At 33.4% G+C, this 15,844-nt stretch overlaps 1 protein-coding gene across 1 annotated transcript in view; it reads left to right on the forward strand.

Moving 5' to 3' along the window:
- Positions 1–594: 594 nt before the first annotated feature.
- Positions 595–15,844, forward strand: part of IPO5 (importin 5) — a 35,378-nt gene continuing 20,128 nt past the window's right edge. Inside the window, exons 1-9 of the mRNA XM_008578356.1 lie at positions 595–671; positions 2,945–3,137; positions 5,142–5,244; positions 6,296–6,392; positions 6,593–6,697; positions 8,729–8,851; positions 9,037–9,157; positions 11,890–11,977; positions 14,579–14,685. Of these exons, the coding sequence (XP_008576578.1) occupies positions 2,954–3,137; positions 5,142–5,244; positions 6,296–6,392; positions 6,593–6,697; positions 8,729–8,851; positions 9,037–9,157; positions 11,890–11,977; positions 14,579–14,685 (928 nt within the window). The 5' untranslated portion in view covers positions 595–671; positions 2,945–2,953. The remainder of the gene's footprint in view (positions 672–2,944; positions 3,138–5,141; positions 5,245–6,295; positions 6,393–6,592; positions 6,698–8,728; positions 8,852–9,036; positions 9,158–11,889; positions 11,978–14,578; positions 14,686–15,844) is intronic.

Raw genomic sequence — 15,844 nt, forward strand, 5'->3', positions numbered from 1 at the left:
TAGTCGTAAGTAGTGGTAATTTGAACCAATTCTACATCATCTAGTCTAAAAAGTGTTGACATGATGAGTGGTTTCCATTAATATAAGGTGATGTTAAATGAGCATTTATTTTGCAGCATGGTAGCTCGAGTCACGTTTGACACTTTTTTAGGTCTCTTAGGCCTTGAGTTTTGTTAATCAGGGAATATACGTTAGGAAAACATGCACACACGTTAGAAACATCTATTTGAGAGATACAAGTAGAAAGGAGCTTGGTAAGTAACCCCTTGGACATCCCTCTTTCCTAAACTGTCCGAAGTATATTTCATGTCTCAGAGGAAATTGTTATCAGCAGACCTAGATTAAATGACTTCTCCTTCATGGATCCTTCCCATTCTTCGTTTTATTTCTTTCACTGGCTATTCATGAAGGGGTTTTTTGTTTGTTTTGTTTTGGTGGGGGCGGGGTATGGCAGCTTGTCCATATGAGGATCTGAACCCTTGAGCTTGGTGTTACAACACCACGCTCTAACCAACTGAGCTAACTGGACAGCCCTATTCATGAAGTTTTCTAACACTGTATTCTAACCTTTAATTTTCTTTTTCATTTAGGAAACCTATGAGAATATCCCAGGCCAGTCAAAGATCACATTCCTCTTGCAGGCCATCAGAAATACAACAGCTGCTGAGGAGGTATTACTTTAATATTTGAGAATATTACATTCTTAAAAAAACAAGTTGGGAGTATTAGGTGATGGTCAGAGTGGATCATGAGAATTGTTATTTACTGCACTGGTATTACTAGAACTTTGAACTTATTGTTTGCGAAAAGCTACATAGCAGTTATAATGTAAATTTTTTGAAGTACTCTGCATTAAGAGTGAGAATTTCCTTTTTTCCATATAAGATGATGGGTCCAGGGTAGATAAAAGTTAATGATTTTATAAATAATTATATAAGAATTGTTAAATTTAAGTGATTTCTGCCACTACAAAAATTTTCTTTCCTTGAAACCTTTCTAAAAGAAGAAATTATTTCAATGTTTTGTGTTACCAAATGTTTTGAAAACATTCTTTTTGTTTATCTTTAAAATTTTATTTTTATGTTACATTATGTAATGATAAATATAGTAGTAAAAAGATTAAATTAAAATGTGTGCCTATAGTCATCTCTAGATGAAGCATATGTGCTAAAAATATGCTTAGGAACAGAGACACTTTCTAGAATCCTTTTAAAATCATGATTTTGAGTAAATCACCTAGTTACTGTACCAAATTCAAATTTGCTTGAATTTTAAGAATCCTTGTTCCCAATGGTAAAACAGGGCTATTTTCTAGGGTTTTATATTTTATTTCTGCTCTGTTATGGATATAGTAGCTAATTTTCTTTTTTCTTTTCATAATTTAATATCTTCATAAATATTGAATGTCATTGAATATCTGTTTACTTTGGAAAAGGTGTCAAAATACCCAAGTCTAGAAAACTTACCACCTATGAAACACTTGCATTTAGAGTTCATAGAGTAAGACTTCTTTGCTAACAGTCACACAATGTGTAAAATGCTTATACTAATACTTGATGGAAATGAATTCACACTAAACTTTTTGTCACTAAAAACAGGCGGCTGTTTTAATTCTTGAAGATTAATGCAAGTTAGGTACTAAACAAATTTGAAAGCCAAGAATAACATGAAAGTGCTGAATTTTGTTTTTTAAAACCTGTATTAAATCCTATTTAAATCTTAATTTGGTTTAGGAGTTAGATGATGGTTGTGAATTAGCCTCAGCATCTTGATTGTGACTTTATGGTTTTTGGTTTATGTGTAAGAAGAATTGCACATGATTTTTAACCATTTTTATATTTGAAGAATTTTAACCACTTTGAATTCTTTCTAGAGCGTATGTTAAGTTTTTTTAAAAAGTTTGCTACCTATTGTGAATTATTCAATAAAAAGATATCTCAGCAAAAAGTAAAGGAGAAAAAAATAGGAAAATTTATTTGTATAGTTTAACTTTCTTTATTGGTCAAAGTACCAAAGTAATTATAGTGATAATGAGTCGCAGCAGCCTGGAAAAAATGAGAGCAGGGAAGATTGTGTTCAATATCCTTAATGGTTTATTGGTTTGATATGATAAAATTTTAGAATATCATTTGTATCAGCTTTTCTTTTGATAATCTCAAGGGATGTAATACTGAAAATGCCAAATTTAAAATTTTAGTACGACTAGTACTTGACTAGTAGTCAGGTAAAAATGCCAAATTTATTTTACATATTCAGAAATGATATTGGGACTTGTAATGGCTGCATGAAAGAAGTGTAAAGATAAATGGATTTTATAACATTTTATCGAAGAGGCTAATGAAAGGGTGGTTAAATAACAAGATATAGGCATGGTGGGAGCCTAAGGTTAGGTAGGAAAGGCATGTCATATCTAGAATGAGAACCAGATGGGAGGTAGGAAAAGAACATTATGGGATTTGCAGTTTATTTTAAGATTTGTTTTTCTCCCAAAGAATGTATTAAAAACAGGAATTACGGGGCTGGCCCTGTGGCTCACTCGGGAAAGTGTGGCACTGGTAGCGCTGTGGCCACAGGTTCGGATCTTATATAGGGATGGCCGGTGTGCTTGCTGGCTGAACGTGGTGCTGACAACACCACGTTGCGATCTCCTTACCTGTCAAAAAAAAAAAAAAAAGCAGGAATTAAAGACAGGTTTATCATTGCTAATTTGAATTCTTATGTGTTTAGGAGTTTCCCTCCACTATAAATAAAAATGGCTTACTGTGTGGCACTTTCTGTACAGTAGACTAAATGTGATTAGAGAGTTTTATATATTTTACATTTTAAAAAAAACTTTTTGAAATGAATAGAACAGTGAGATACATCAATGGCAGAGTAAGTCTAGTTTGTTGGAAATGTTTTGTCTAGTAAGAAAGCAGTTATTAACAATGTTTCCTATTTATAGGCTAGACAAATGGCTGCTGTTCTCTTAAGACGTCTTTTGTCCTCTGCATTTGATGAAGTCTATCCAACACTTCCTTCTGATGTTCAGACCGCCATCAAGAGTGAACTACTACTGATTATTCAGATGGAAACACAATCTAGCATGAGGAAAAAAATTTGTGATATTGCTGCAGAACTGGCCAGGAATTTAATAGGTGTGTATACAAGTGTACTTATTATTATGTTACTGGAAAAAATGGATGTGTATCCTTTCTCTTTTTTTAATGGAATCTTTTAAAGGAAGATTCATGAGTACCTGAGTACCTTTTATTCTGTTCAAAATGAATGTGATTATGGATTCTGCATTTAGAACCAAAAATTACTAATGTTTGTAAAATCCACTCATAATATTTACCTATTCGTATTGAAAACATCTGTGTGAAAAAATTTTGTGATTTGCTTAAAAAATGTCAGTTATATTTCCTCCTTAATCTGTAAGGTTTTAGAACACCTACTTTGTAGATTAAACTCACTAATTAAAACAGAAATCAGTGACTCCACACACGTTTGCTATTATATATGTAGATAAATTATGTACATATGCTATTATACTGTTATACTGTTTACATTGTAAAATTCCCAAAATTTTTTTTTTTTTTTTTTTTTTTAAAGATGACCGGTAAGGGGATCTTAACCCTTGACTTGGTGTTGTCAGCACCACACTCACCCAGTGAGCGAACCGGCCATCCCTATATGGGATCCGAACCCGTGGCCTTGGTGTTATCAGCACCGCACTCTACCGAGTGAGCCACAGGCCGGCCCCCAAAAATATTTTTAATGAATGAAATAAAAGGAAAACACTTTGAAAAATGCCTTTTACTAACAGTAAAAATCCTTTTTGGCCAACTAAAAATATTAATAATGTAATTGAATATGCTTCATTATTTTTTGTTGGGGATTCATAGGTGTGGTTGTAAGTGCAGTTCATTTAGATGGCATAGTTGAAAAGGATACCTAATGAAGATAAGGGCTAAACGAGAGAATATTATTGGTCTTAGTACATTATGACACTGGTTAATAAATCTCATCAGCCAGTAATATAGCAGTTCTTGTTAATTTCAGCTAACAGACTGTCATCCTTTCTGATACCAGCCAATTCTTAGAAACTAATAGGGAATGTATCAAACTTTTTCTTTTTTTTTTTTTTTTTTTTTTTTTTAAGATGACCAGTAAGGAGATCGTAACCCTTGGCTTGGTGTTGTCAGCACCATGCTCAGCCAGTGAGCTAATAGATCCCTATATCGGATCCGCACCCTTGGCCTTGGTGTTATCAGCACCACACTCTCCCGAGTGAGCCATGGGCCGGCCCTAAACTTTTTCATTTTAAATAAGTGGATTCAAAATCCACAGAAACTCTTAGTTTTGAACATATAGAGTTTAGAAAACCTTTTCAAGTTTTAAGTGTATAGATAGGAATTTTATAGGTGACATCATTTCTCGTTCAAAATCACTTAATAATGGAAACATTTCCAGAATAATTCAAAGAGCCACCTTGCAGATATTTTTTTAAGCAGCTATTTTATTCCCCCTCAAAGCATCATTTTTATGTTGAGGGTACAGTTTAGGGTGTTTTGTTTTTTTAAGATCAGCTAAGTGGCACACGTCATTAACTCTTAAGATCTTTGTGACAATATAGCCAGTAGTTTCATAAGCATCACAATAGGTTTTTGTGGCTACTCGTTTTTATTACAGAGTATCATTGAAAATCTATATTTTTAAATCTTTTTAAAAAGTAAACACATTGATAACATTCTGTACCATTTAAAACTGCAAAGTATGAATATGCTTTTGGGTTCTGGGATTCTCGCTCTGGTATCTTCTCTCCAGTTCAAAAGTAATAATTATTTTGGTTTCAAGACTTGCTACCATGACAAGTAGTATATATAAAACATTCAACCAATTAAATATTTGTATAATTAAAAGTACTGCCTTCTCTCCAGTTTCTACTTCTTAGAAATAACCACTGCTAATACCTGTACTCGTGTCCCAAATACTCAGTTGCTCTTTATAAGACTATGGGGCTATTTGTATGGTTAAAAGACTTAATTTTACTGGAATTTTTTTAAATGTTCAAGTGACATTTTCCAGTACTACATATTTTGGGCGAGGCTTATGAAGTTTGACTAACACACTTTATGTGTGGGTTTCTTTACTTTTAGATGAGGATGGCAACAACCAGTGGCCTGAAGGTTTGAAGTTCCTTTTTGATTCAGTCAGCTCACAAAATATAGGACTGCGGGAAGCTGCCCTTCACATTTTCTGGTATATACGCTGATAACCATTTTTTAGAAAAATTTATGTAATGAATACCCAAAACACATTTTCATTATTTTAGCCTAATTTAATTTTTAGACCTAAAATAAAAATAATGACTTTAGATAAGCTTTGTATATGTGTTGAAGGCAAAACTTTTTTTTTTTAAATCCTTTTATTTCACATTACAATCCTTTTTTATGTACGGTAGTTCTCTGCAGTTTTCTTTCTTTCTTTTTGTCTTTTATGATTCTGAAAATTTTCTTGAACAATTTTTTGCCCCAAATTTTGAGATTCACACAGCACCAAATACAAATACAGCTTTTAGAAAAACACTTTAGTAACGGAGATAAGAATGCTGGTGAATTCCCATTGTTTTCTGGTTCTTCTTTGACCAAGCTTTATAATATTTTAACAAACTTCTATATATTTACAATTAAATGGTCTAAGTTTAGAATTAAGGAATTATTTCTGCCCTACTATATTATAGTTTTTTACTGCATTTAAAATATGATTAATATATAAGATTTATAACTTTTCAGCATCATACACATTTTAAACATTACATCATTTTCTACTTTAGTTGTCAAATGTATCTTGTTTATCTCAGTAATCCAGATTAGAGAATTAAGTAAGGCATTCAGTTTAATTGTTCACCAAGTTTAAAGTAGAGCAGAACTTGTATTACCTGGGTCAGCAGGGCTACAAGTAGATGGTCAGAAAGCATGGTTACTACAGTTAACATCTGAAACCCTGTGGTTGCTCTTGTCCCATCCTGCACTCCAGGTCAGCTTCCAGCTGAGACAGAGTGATAAGAATAAAGCATGGGGCTGGGCCTGGACTGCTGAGTAGCTTCTACTCCCAGTCTATACTTCTCCAGTATGTTTCTTTCCATTCACCCAACCCAAAAAGAGGATTGCTTAGAGGATTGGTAGAGATGATGTTCAGCCTAAGGATCAATGCATACTTTTGAGTCAGGTAAACAGTTCATTAGATTCTAGCTCACACTTTACTGGAGTTATAACATAGCTTTTAAAGAGTGCTTTGGATCATTTTTTAGGAACTTTCCTGGAATTTTTGGGAACCAACAGCAGCATTATTTAGACGTCATCAAACGGATGTTAGTTCAGTGTATGCAAGATCAGGAACATCCATCGGTAAATAATTTCAATTCCATTAATATGAACACCTAATTTAATTTGTGAAAGAAATTAATATAATAGTAAATTGTCTTTAATACTTTAAAGTAGAAATACTAGTTTATCAATAAGGAAAAATTTCATTTTGTGTAAGAAAACTTGAACTTGCATCCATAAGAAATTTTTTATGTTTGACATTTTTTACTCTCAATTTTTAGATCAGGACGTTATCTGCTAGAGCTACAGCTGCATTTATACTTGCAAATGAGCATAATGTTGCTCTGTTCAAACATTTTGCCGACTTGTTACCTGGATTCTTACAGGTAAGAAAATAGTATAGAATAAATCATAATTATATTTTATGCTGGCTTTCATTAAATTTTTGTCAGAGTTCTATAGTGCATTCATTCATTCGTTAAGTTAATATTGACTATTATGTATGTGCTGGCACTGGGGATATAGCAGTTAACAAAACATGCAAATCTCTGTCCCCATTGAGTTCATATTTATTGCCTTTGAAAGACTTTTTCTAGTCTCTTAATATTTAGAGTTATAAAGTTTTTTTTATAGTGCAGATGTATAAACAATGATATGCTTATTATTGAATATACAGTCACATAGGTTATTTCTGTTAAATCAACCAAATAACCTATGAATTTAATTCTCATTTTACTTAAGGAGAAATTTAGGAGGAAAGGATAAAAACTTGCCAAAGATCACAACTTGGTACATGGTAGAATCACAGTTCAAACTCAAATCAGGCTGCAGTCTTTACTCTTAACCACAGGGTTTGTAACAATTTGTGTTATAAAGTAAGTAGTTTATGGTTAATTCACATTATTAGTTCCCAAGGGTAAGTTAATGTTTTAAGGATACTTTCTGCCTTCATCAGAAAGCAAAATAAAATTGGACAAGTTAGAGTAGTGATTTTCAACCTTGTCAGGCTTCATACCCCTTTCTTAGGACAAATATTTTGTAACTTCACATATACTATCCTGAAATGAAATGAATGGGTACTGTAACTCATGTACATGTATGGTTTTAAGAAATGCAAATATATGGCCCTATCTAAATACAAAGAAGAGATAAAAACAAAGTAATATATAGTAAAATGACATGCTTTTTCATGTATAAATGCTCACACTAAAAAGACAGTGGACTAGGTGGTCACTGAGTGATCTATACAACTGCAGTAGTTAAAACTAGACTGATACTGAGATACTGGCAAGTCAAACACCGCAATTGCTGTTACTGTTGGTGATAAGATTTCCTGAAATAGTAAAGTTCTGAACAAAACAAAGTATGTATCCATTCTTGATTTATACAGTAGTTACATTATTTTAAGGGGGAAGTCATGGTACATTAAAACCAGGCAAAAAAATTTGTGAGTTAAGTTCTAGGTTCAGATCATTATAAAAAGGTTTTTCATTTTCATAAATGTCTGGCATTTGTGATCATGTGAGATGCATGATAAGAAGATCATGTGAGTCGCTTGTAAGTGTTCATGTCACAGATGCAGGACATCTGGTATCTCTGGCCTTTGCCCATCCTCAATCATGTGACAACCAAGAAATAGCTCCTAGGAGAAGTAACATTCCTGTTGAGAACCACTGAGTTAGAGAGGATTTAGAGGAGATAAAATGGAAGGTTTCTACAGGGAAAGTTATTAATAGAATTAAGTTAAAACTTTTCTCCCCATGCTGTCACACTGAAAAGATAGTTTAGGTCAGTGACACCGCATTAACTGTAACGTGCAATTGTTTTAGGAATTTATTATCTAAAATCTTAAGTTACTCACTGTTTATAAATCTAATCCCAGAGATTTTTCTTCATGTGGATATAACTTACTCTAGTAAGTTATAATGTTTGCCAGAACTTGTGGCAGTTGTTACTCTGAAATAGACAATGGTTAATACAAAATGCACACTTAAATACCATAGCGACCAAACTTAACATCAAAGAGAAATAACATGGGTAATATTGGACACTTCTAAGTGTATCGTAGGATCTAGTATTTACTGTGCCTATGGCAGGTACTAGGACATGGATGTAGAAAGGATAGAGGAAAGGGATTCCTTCTGGCGCCATTGTTTTGTTGTGGTTATTGTAGTTTAACTGGTTTTAATTTTGACTGAGATTTAAATTGATTTTGTATGTTTCTAGTTAGCCTTCCTCAAAAGGAACTTTTACATGTGGCTCTAGGTAGAATATTAGCATAATGTGGATTGCTAAATTATTTTGTGAAAAATAGTTTAGTAATATTTATTGTCTCCCTCTTAGGAATGCTTTGGCTAATGAGGCATTATAAAGTGAGTCTTGAACACAGGCATTTTTTTCTGTTTCATCTTTTCTAGGCTGTAAATGACTCATGCTACCAGAATGACGATTCGGTCCTAAAATCCCTTGTTGAGATTGCAGATACTGTTCCAAAGTATTTGCGTCCTCACTTGGAAGCAACTCTACAGCTAAGTCTGAAGGTAAATTAAATACTTTAGTAAATGTTCTCTTTATTATTATATATTTATATGTTATATTTATATTTACATTCTTCTACACTATAGCTAAGTCTAAAGGTAAATTAAGTACTTCAGTAAATGTCTGTTTATTATTTTTAGGAAATAATCTAAATTATTAAATGTATACAAATATGTCTTCTTTGTAGTTGTGTGGAGACACTAGCCTCAATAATATGCAACGCCAGCTTGCCCTTGAAGTGATTGTGACCCTCTCTGAGACTGCAGCTGCTATGTTAAGGAAACACACCAATATTGTTGCACAGACTAGTAAGTCAAAGGTCTTCAAATAGTTTATGTGTAATGTGGCAAATTGTTAAATAAATTTGTTGAGGATTGTGTAATTTTTCAGATTTGTTGAGAATATAATGAATGTCCTTTCAGAATCAGATGAATGTGGGGAAATGCATCTCCATACATGGACCCAACATGGTGGTTCTGGTTTTAGGACTTTGTAGATACCCTGAAATTTGGTGTTATTAGTGAAAATTTTACAGTGGACTGTGACAGACTTTGTTATGTTATTTATATGTTAAATATTGAGGAAAGTTAATAGTCAAAAGTAATTCAGAGGGGATTTATAGACATCTAGTAGCAAACTGAACCTAGATATCATAATGGCAGTACTTACCAATGAAGGTAGGATTAGAGCATAGATCTAACACTCTGGTCAGGGCTCTGTTCACTATATTATGTTGCTTTGTTTTATACACCCTATTTGCACGAGAAACTTAAGTGACTATTGTGCTGTGGAAATACTACTTTAAAGTTTCATTGTGTTTGAATAAGGGCGGGGGAACTAACTTGATCATTTTCTCGCCTAGCCATTTCTTCATGTGCTAATGGGTATTTAAACACTTGATTTAGAATGTGAATACATCACCAGATTTACTTTGTAGTGCCACCTAGCTATTTATCTTACACTGAGGTAGTAGTGGTTGTAATTTTAGAAATTTTCCCATTAAAGTCAAGAACAAAAAAGTATTCCCACTGTCACTGTCTCTGTTGTACTGACAATCACAGACAATGCATTAAGTATAAAAATAAGTATAAAAATCAGATACAAAAATATTGCTAGGTGATTGCAAAAAATGTTTAAGAACAGATAAACTGTTGGAGTTGATTGAAGGGTTTAGCAAGGTTGTTAGATATGAGAACATAAAAAATAATAGTGTTTCTATATACCAGTAATAATTACTTAGAAAATTTACTGGGAAAGAAAAAAAATCTTGTATTAACAGGCCTGACTTGGAATACCTGGGAGTAAATCAAAAGATGTGTAAAACCTCTATAGAGAAAATTGAATTACATATTGAAAGACTAGTAGAAGTAAACATCAGTTCTCCCCAGATCAATCTGTAAATTCAGTATCTTCAGTCAAAATCCTAATAGAGTTGGTCATGAGAGAATTGATTCTGAAATTCTTGTGGAAGAACATAGGGCCTGAAGTAGCCAAGATGATTTTGGCTGTGAGAATTTAGAATTCGTTGACAGTGCAGGTATAAACAATGGATCAGACAAATGGAACAAAAGGGAGAGTATAGGATCAGACCCTCTCGCATGGAAACAAAGCTGACTTAGATAATTCATCAAAGGTTGTGGGGACAACTGGTTATTTCTTTGGAAAAAAAATATTACAACCTCAGATATCTTTTTAAAAAAGCAATTTGGGGTTGATTAAAGAACAAAATATTATGGATACATTTTACAAGCAAAGCTTGATAGTAAAGGCAATTTTTTTTTAAGACTCTGAATCACATCATAGGTGCAAATATAGCTAAATTTGCAAATAGTAGAAGAAAATTTTTTGACCAACCAAATAAGTAAGTGAAATTGAAAGATCAGCCACAAACAGAGAGAAAATAATTGCAGTGCACACAATCAAGAGAGTTTTGGTATTTAGAAAATAGACAAAGGCTCTAAGAACATGAAATTCACAAAAGAATCTGAAATAGCTAATGGACATGGCTGAGTTACAATAAAAACAATTATAATTGTGGAATACAAGTTATCAGAAAGTTTGACAATATCAAGTGTTGATGAAAGGTATGGAGCTAAGAGGACTTTTATCCTAGCTCCAGGGCACTTCACACATTGTTGTGAAATAAGACAGGCCTCCTAAACTTCCTGTAGGAATGTAAGTTTATGTAACAGCCAGGAGAGCAGTTTAATTCTTAGTAATATTGAAGACACTTGTAACAATTGTGTGCCCTGACTCACATTTGTTAAGGAGGAGATGTGTAACAATCTTATCAGAGCAAATTTTATAAGAGGAAAAAAATTGGAAACAACCAAAATATTCATTAACAGGACAGTAGGTTGTATTTATATAATGGAATGCTATGAAGTAATTAAAATGAAATCCATATGTGTTGAGAAAAAAAGCAAATTGCCAAAGGTACATACATTATGATACCATTTATTATATAAAAAATAGAATTTTGTAATAGTACTGTAATTGGGCCGAGCCCGTGGCGCACTCCGGAGAGTGCGGCACTGGGAGCGCAGTAGCGCACCCGCCGCGGGTTCGGATCCTATATAGGGATGACCGGTGCGCTCACAGCGCTCACTGGCTGAGCGCAGTGCAGCCGGTCTCAAAAAAAAAAAAGGACCAAAAAGAAAAAAGAAAAAAAGAAATAGTACTGTAATTTTGTATATAGATGTAGAAATCTAGTTTTAAGTGTAAAAAGAGTTTGGGAATGATAAACATTGATTTTGTGGTGGTGCTTACTTTAGGTAAGGCAGAGAATGCAGTAGGATTTGAGAAGTTCATGAGATTGATTGTTACCCTTACATTACTTTTTTTTTAAACAACATCTAAGTAAATATGGCACAAGGTTAAAATTTAACAAAACACATTTTGGGGGCACAGACAAATAATTGTTTTGCCTCACTCTGTGAGAGGCCAAGTAAATCTTACCTAAAATTTTTGTTTGTAAATGGTGATATTGACAAAATTATAAAGCCACAGTCTTCAGATATTAAATAATGATTTACTTTAGTTCCTCAGATGTTAGCAATGATGGTTGATCTGGAGGAAGATGAGGACTGGGCAAATGCTGATGAACTAGAAGATGATGATTTTGACAGGTAATCTCACACCAAATACTGTATGGAGGTTACTGACGTAATAGAGAGTTCCCAGTGCATCAGCGAGAGCTTTGGAGCTACAAGGCCCATCTCTTCACCGCTGTACTCTGTCACCCAAAGTAAAACTTTTCAGCATGGAATATGGGACATTTGCCTTTCTATTGCATGCATTTCTGTATCACAGTTTTTAAGTAGTAGTTTATTTTTCATGTAAAATTTGTTTTAATAAAATTTGTTTATGTTTAATGAAATCTCATAAAACTTACGTTATTTTAATTGATAATAAATAAAGCTATTTTGTAATTAGGAAAGGAAAGATACAACAGTAAACAAGGAAGTTGTTTATCTTTTTAAAAATAACTTGTGACATGGAATACAGTGGAAAAGTAGCTATTATATTTACTCTTTTTATAAATGTTCTTCAAGACTTTTTTAGTTTGAGTGTCTTTTAAAGTGTGTGTAAAGAAACTCCATTGTGATAAATGCTTTTATATGCATAGACTTCACCATGAATAGTTGTTTCAGCAAAATTCCCTGAGAAACACCAGTTTCCCAATAGAATGCAATTTAACTTTAGAATAGAGATTATACAGAGGTGATTAAATTTGTACACTGAGTGACAGTAACACTGGAATTGCTACTGTACTTAATTTTTTTGGCTTAGGAGGCCCCGTGAGTACAGATTCCTATGGAAAAGTCATCTAAAATCTACTATATTCACTGTGCAGTAGTGATGGTGGCCCCTTACATGTATATGAAACATAGCACTTAAGAACTCTTATTTTAATTGACTTTTTTAGTACTCCCAAAGGCATATTATAGATGCAGAAATGGAAAGTTAAGATTGAGCGATTTGTCTGAGGTTATTACATAGCCAGTTAGTGGACTAGAGTTTGAAACTTTCCTCATTCTTCCCAGTGCATCATACTGCCACCCTTACTTAAGAACTGAAATTATTCCCCTGAGAAACTGGCAGTCAGTATAAGCTACTAGGTTAACAAAGATAAAAATTAAAGACATTTGACTTATAGAATCTATAGATTTGCACCATATGCATTTTTAAAACTTAATCTCATTATTAAAAAATGTCTGGTTCTGGCTTCAATACTGTTTTGAAGTGTATGAAAGTAATCCTTCACTGGAAAACACCTTAATAAGGCTGAAGAGAAAATTGGGGTTAGATCATATTTCCTTTCTCTGGCTCAATTACTGTAACCTGTACTTTAGTTTGCCCTGAACACAACACTTAATTTATACAATTTAAGAAACTTTTTCTGGATTAGATGAGTAAGATTTTCTTATCTGTAAGTAAACAGGGCATAAGTACATTTTCAAGATCAGATTTTTAAGTCTAAAAACCTGTTCTAAAGATTTATAGCCTCATCTTTATAGTATTGTCCTCACAGAGCAGCTAAAGATTATGCACATGACAAACTCACTACTAATCTGCAGTTCCAAGCCAGAATAATAAGTGTACAAATGCTTTTATGCCTCTATTCCTTTGGTTTTCAGTGAAAACACTAGAATTGAATTTCACCTATGCATAGGTTTTGGTAATTCATTGTGCACCACTTTAAAGGTGAAAGCACTCACAGTGAGAGGGGCAAATCACACATTTTCAACTCCCCTTTCAGTTTCATTTTCATGAACTTTCTGTTCACTGGTAAGTTTGAAGGGTATATTTCTAGGATATGAGATAGAAGAGGCTGTCTTCAACACTCTGCTTTTACCTCACCATCTTGAAAGTGTCAGAAGGTATTTCTGAGAATAGCTTTTAGCCAGTGAGGTGGAAGTGTTTAACTGTAGGATTTTTAACTCATAACTACAATACCACATTCAAAAACTGCTTGAATTCTTTATCAGTCCTAGTCTTTTTCTTTTTTCCATAGCAGGTTTTATTCTTGTTTATTCTTGTGCAGTGTGTTTTGTTTTGTTTTATATGGTTTCCTTTAAATGAGTATTTTCATATGAAATAGTTCTTTTTAACATTTTTTTAAATTTCATTCTTATTGTATGTCTGTAGAGTACAGTTCATTGTTTCAATACATGCCTATATTGTATACTGATCTAATCAGAATAGTTAGCATATCTATCACCTAAACATTTATCATTTCTTTGTGGTATCCTTTTTTCTAGCTATCTTGAAACATACAGTACAATATTATTAGCTATTGTCACCCTAGGGCACCAGAACTTTTTCTTCCTATCAACTATAACTTTGTAACTTTCTATCCATCTATCAGTCTTTCCCTGGCCATCCCCCCCTCCTCCCTTTCCCTGCAGCTGGTAACCACTATTCTGCTATTTCTCTCTTTTTAATTTAGTTTTCTTAATTGACCCATGATAAAGGTATATATTTATGGAATACAGTTTGATATTTGGGTACATTCATACTGTGTGCAGTGATCATATTAGGGTGCTTAGTATATCCATCTCCTCAAACGTTTGTCACTTTGTGTTATGGACATTTAATATCATCTTGACTAGCTATTCAAAGATACAGAGTACTCAGTCCTAGTTTTATGGAAGTATGTCTGTTCAGCATACTATTTCTCACATATTTTGAATATATTGAGTACATCATTTTGTTTGTGTATTTAGCAATGCAGTTGCTGGTGAGAGTGCTTTAGACCGAATGGCTTGCGGACTTGGTGGAAAGCTCGTTCTACCGATGATCAAGGAACACATTATGCAAATGCTTCAAAATCGTAAGCTATATATCTTTCAAATGCTAGAATAGTGGACTCTAACAGATGCTTAGACTATGTTTAAAAGTTGATCTTTGCCTTTTTATAATCTATGTTTAACATAATTCTTATATTCTACTGATAAAATTCTGTTTAATCCTCTTTGGAACCATTCATTCTTACACTAAAGAACGTTTTTCCTCACTAGTGAGAATATTTTTCAATTCTCCCCTCACAGAATTGGCTTGAGTGTATAGGAAAATTTATAAATTCTAAAGAAAATTTACAGATTTGCATCCTAGTCAGAAATAATTTAGATTTGAATTTGAATGAGACATCATTATTTGAATGTTTATGAAATATTAGCAAGCTCGATTCATATAATTGTCCATCTAATTACACTAGATAGAAGAACTTCTATGTAGTATAATTAGAAGAGAAGCCATTTCTGTTTTTCTAATATTTCTTTAACAAATATTTGGTCAGTTGTAAGCATTTTAACCTGTAGTTTATATCCATTCCAAAGATGATTATTACATATATTTTAATTTGCTTTTTTTAATTACAAAGTTAATGTGCATGATATTTTTTAAAAATTAAAATACAGAAGTATATAAATTACAAGTTCCTTAATTCATATTCAGAGATGACCACTGTTAACAGTTCTGAGACTTCTCTGACCTTATTTATACATATATACAGGTGGGTTTTTTTAAACATAAATATACCATACAGACACATCATACTTACTAATTTTTTGCTCAACAGTTTATCATATCACCACGTAACAGCCTACCTTATTTTTAAAATAGCCACTTAGCATTCCATAATTCCCATTCATAATAAAATGCAGTAACACAATACCAAATTCAAGTGAAGGTGAATTATCGAGAACTCTGACCATTATCCTGTTCACTTGGTTCTTTCTTATTTTTTAAGATTCTTATTTAGGGCCGGCCCGGTGGCGCACTGCTACAGTGCGCCGCTTAGGAGCGCGATGGCACTCCTGCCGAGCGTTCGGATCCCACGTACAGACCAGCCGCTCACTGGCTGAGCGAGGTGCAGGCGCAACACCAAGGGTTGCGATCCCGTTGCCGGTCCCGGTCCGGTCCGGGCGCGACACTGAGGGTTGCGATCCGTTGCCGGTCATGAAAAAAAAAAAAAAAAAAAAAAAAAAAAA

This window comes from Galeopterus variegatus, unplaced genomic scaffold (assembly GCF_000696425.1).
Source record: "Galeopterus variegatus unplaced genomic scaffold, G_variegatus-3.0.2 Scaffold74, whole genome shotgun sequence".
In the NCBI taxonomy this organism is placed as follows: Eukaryota; Metazoa; Chordata; class Mammalia; order Dermoptera; family Cynocephalidae; genus Galeopterus; species Galeopterus variegatus.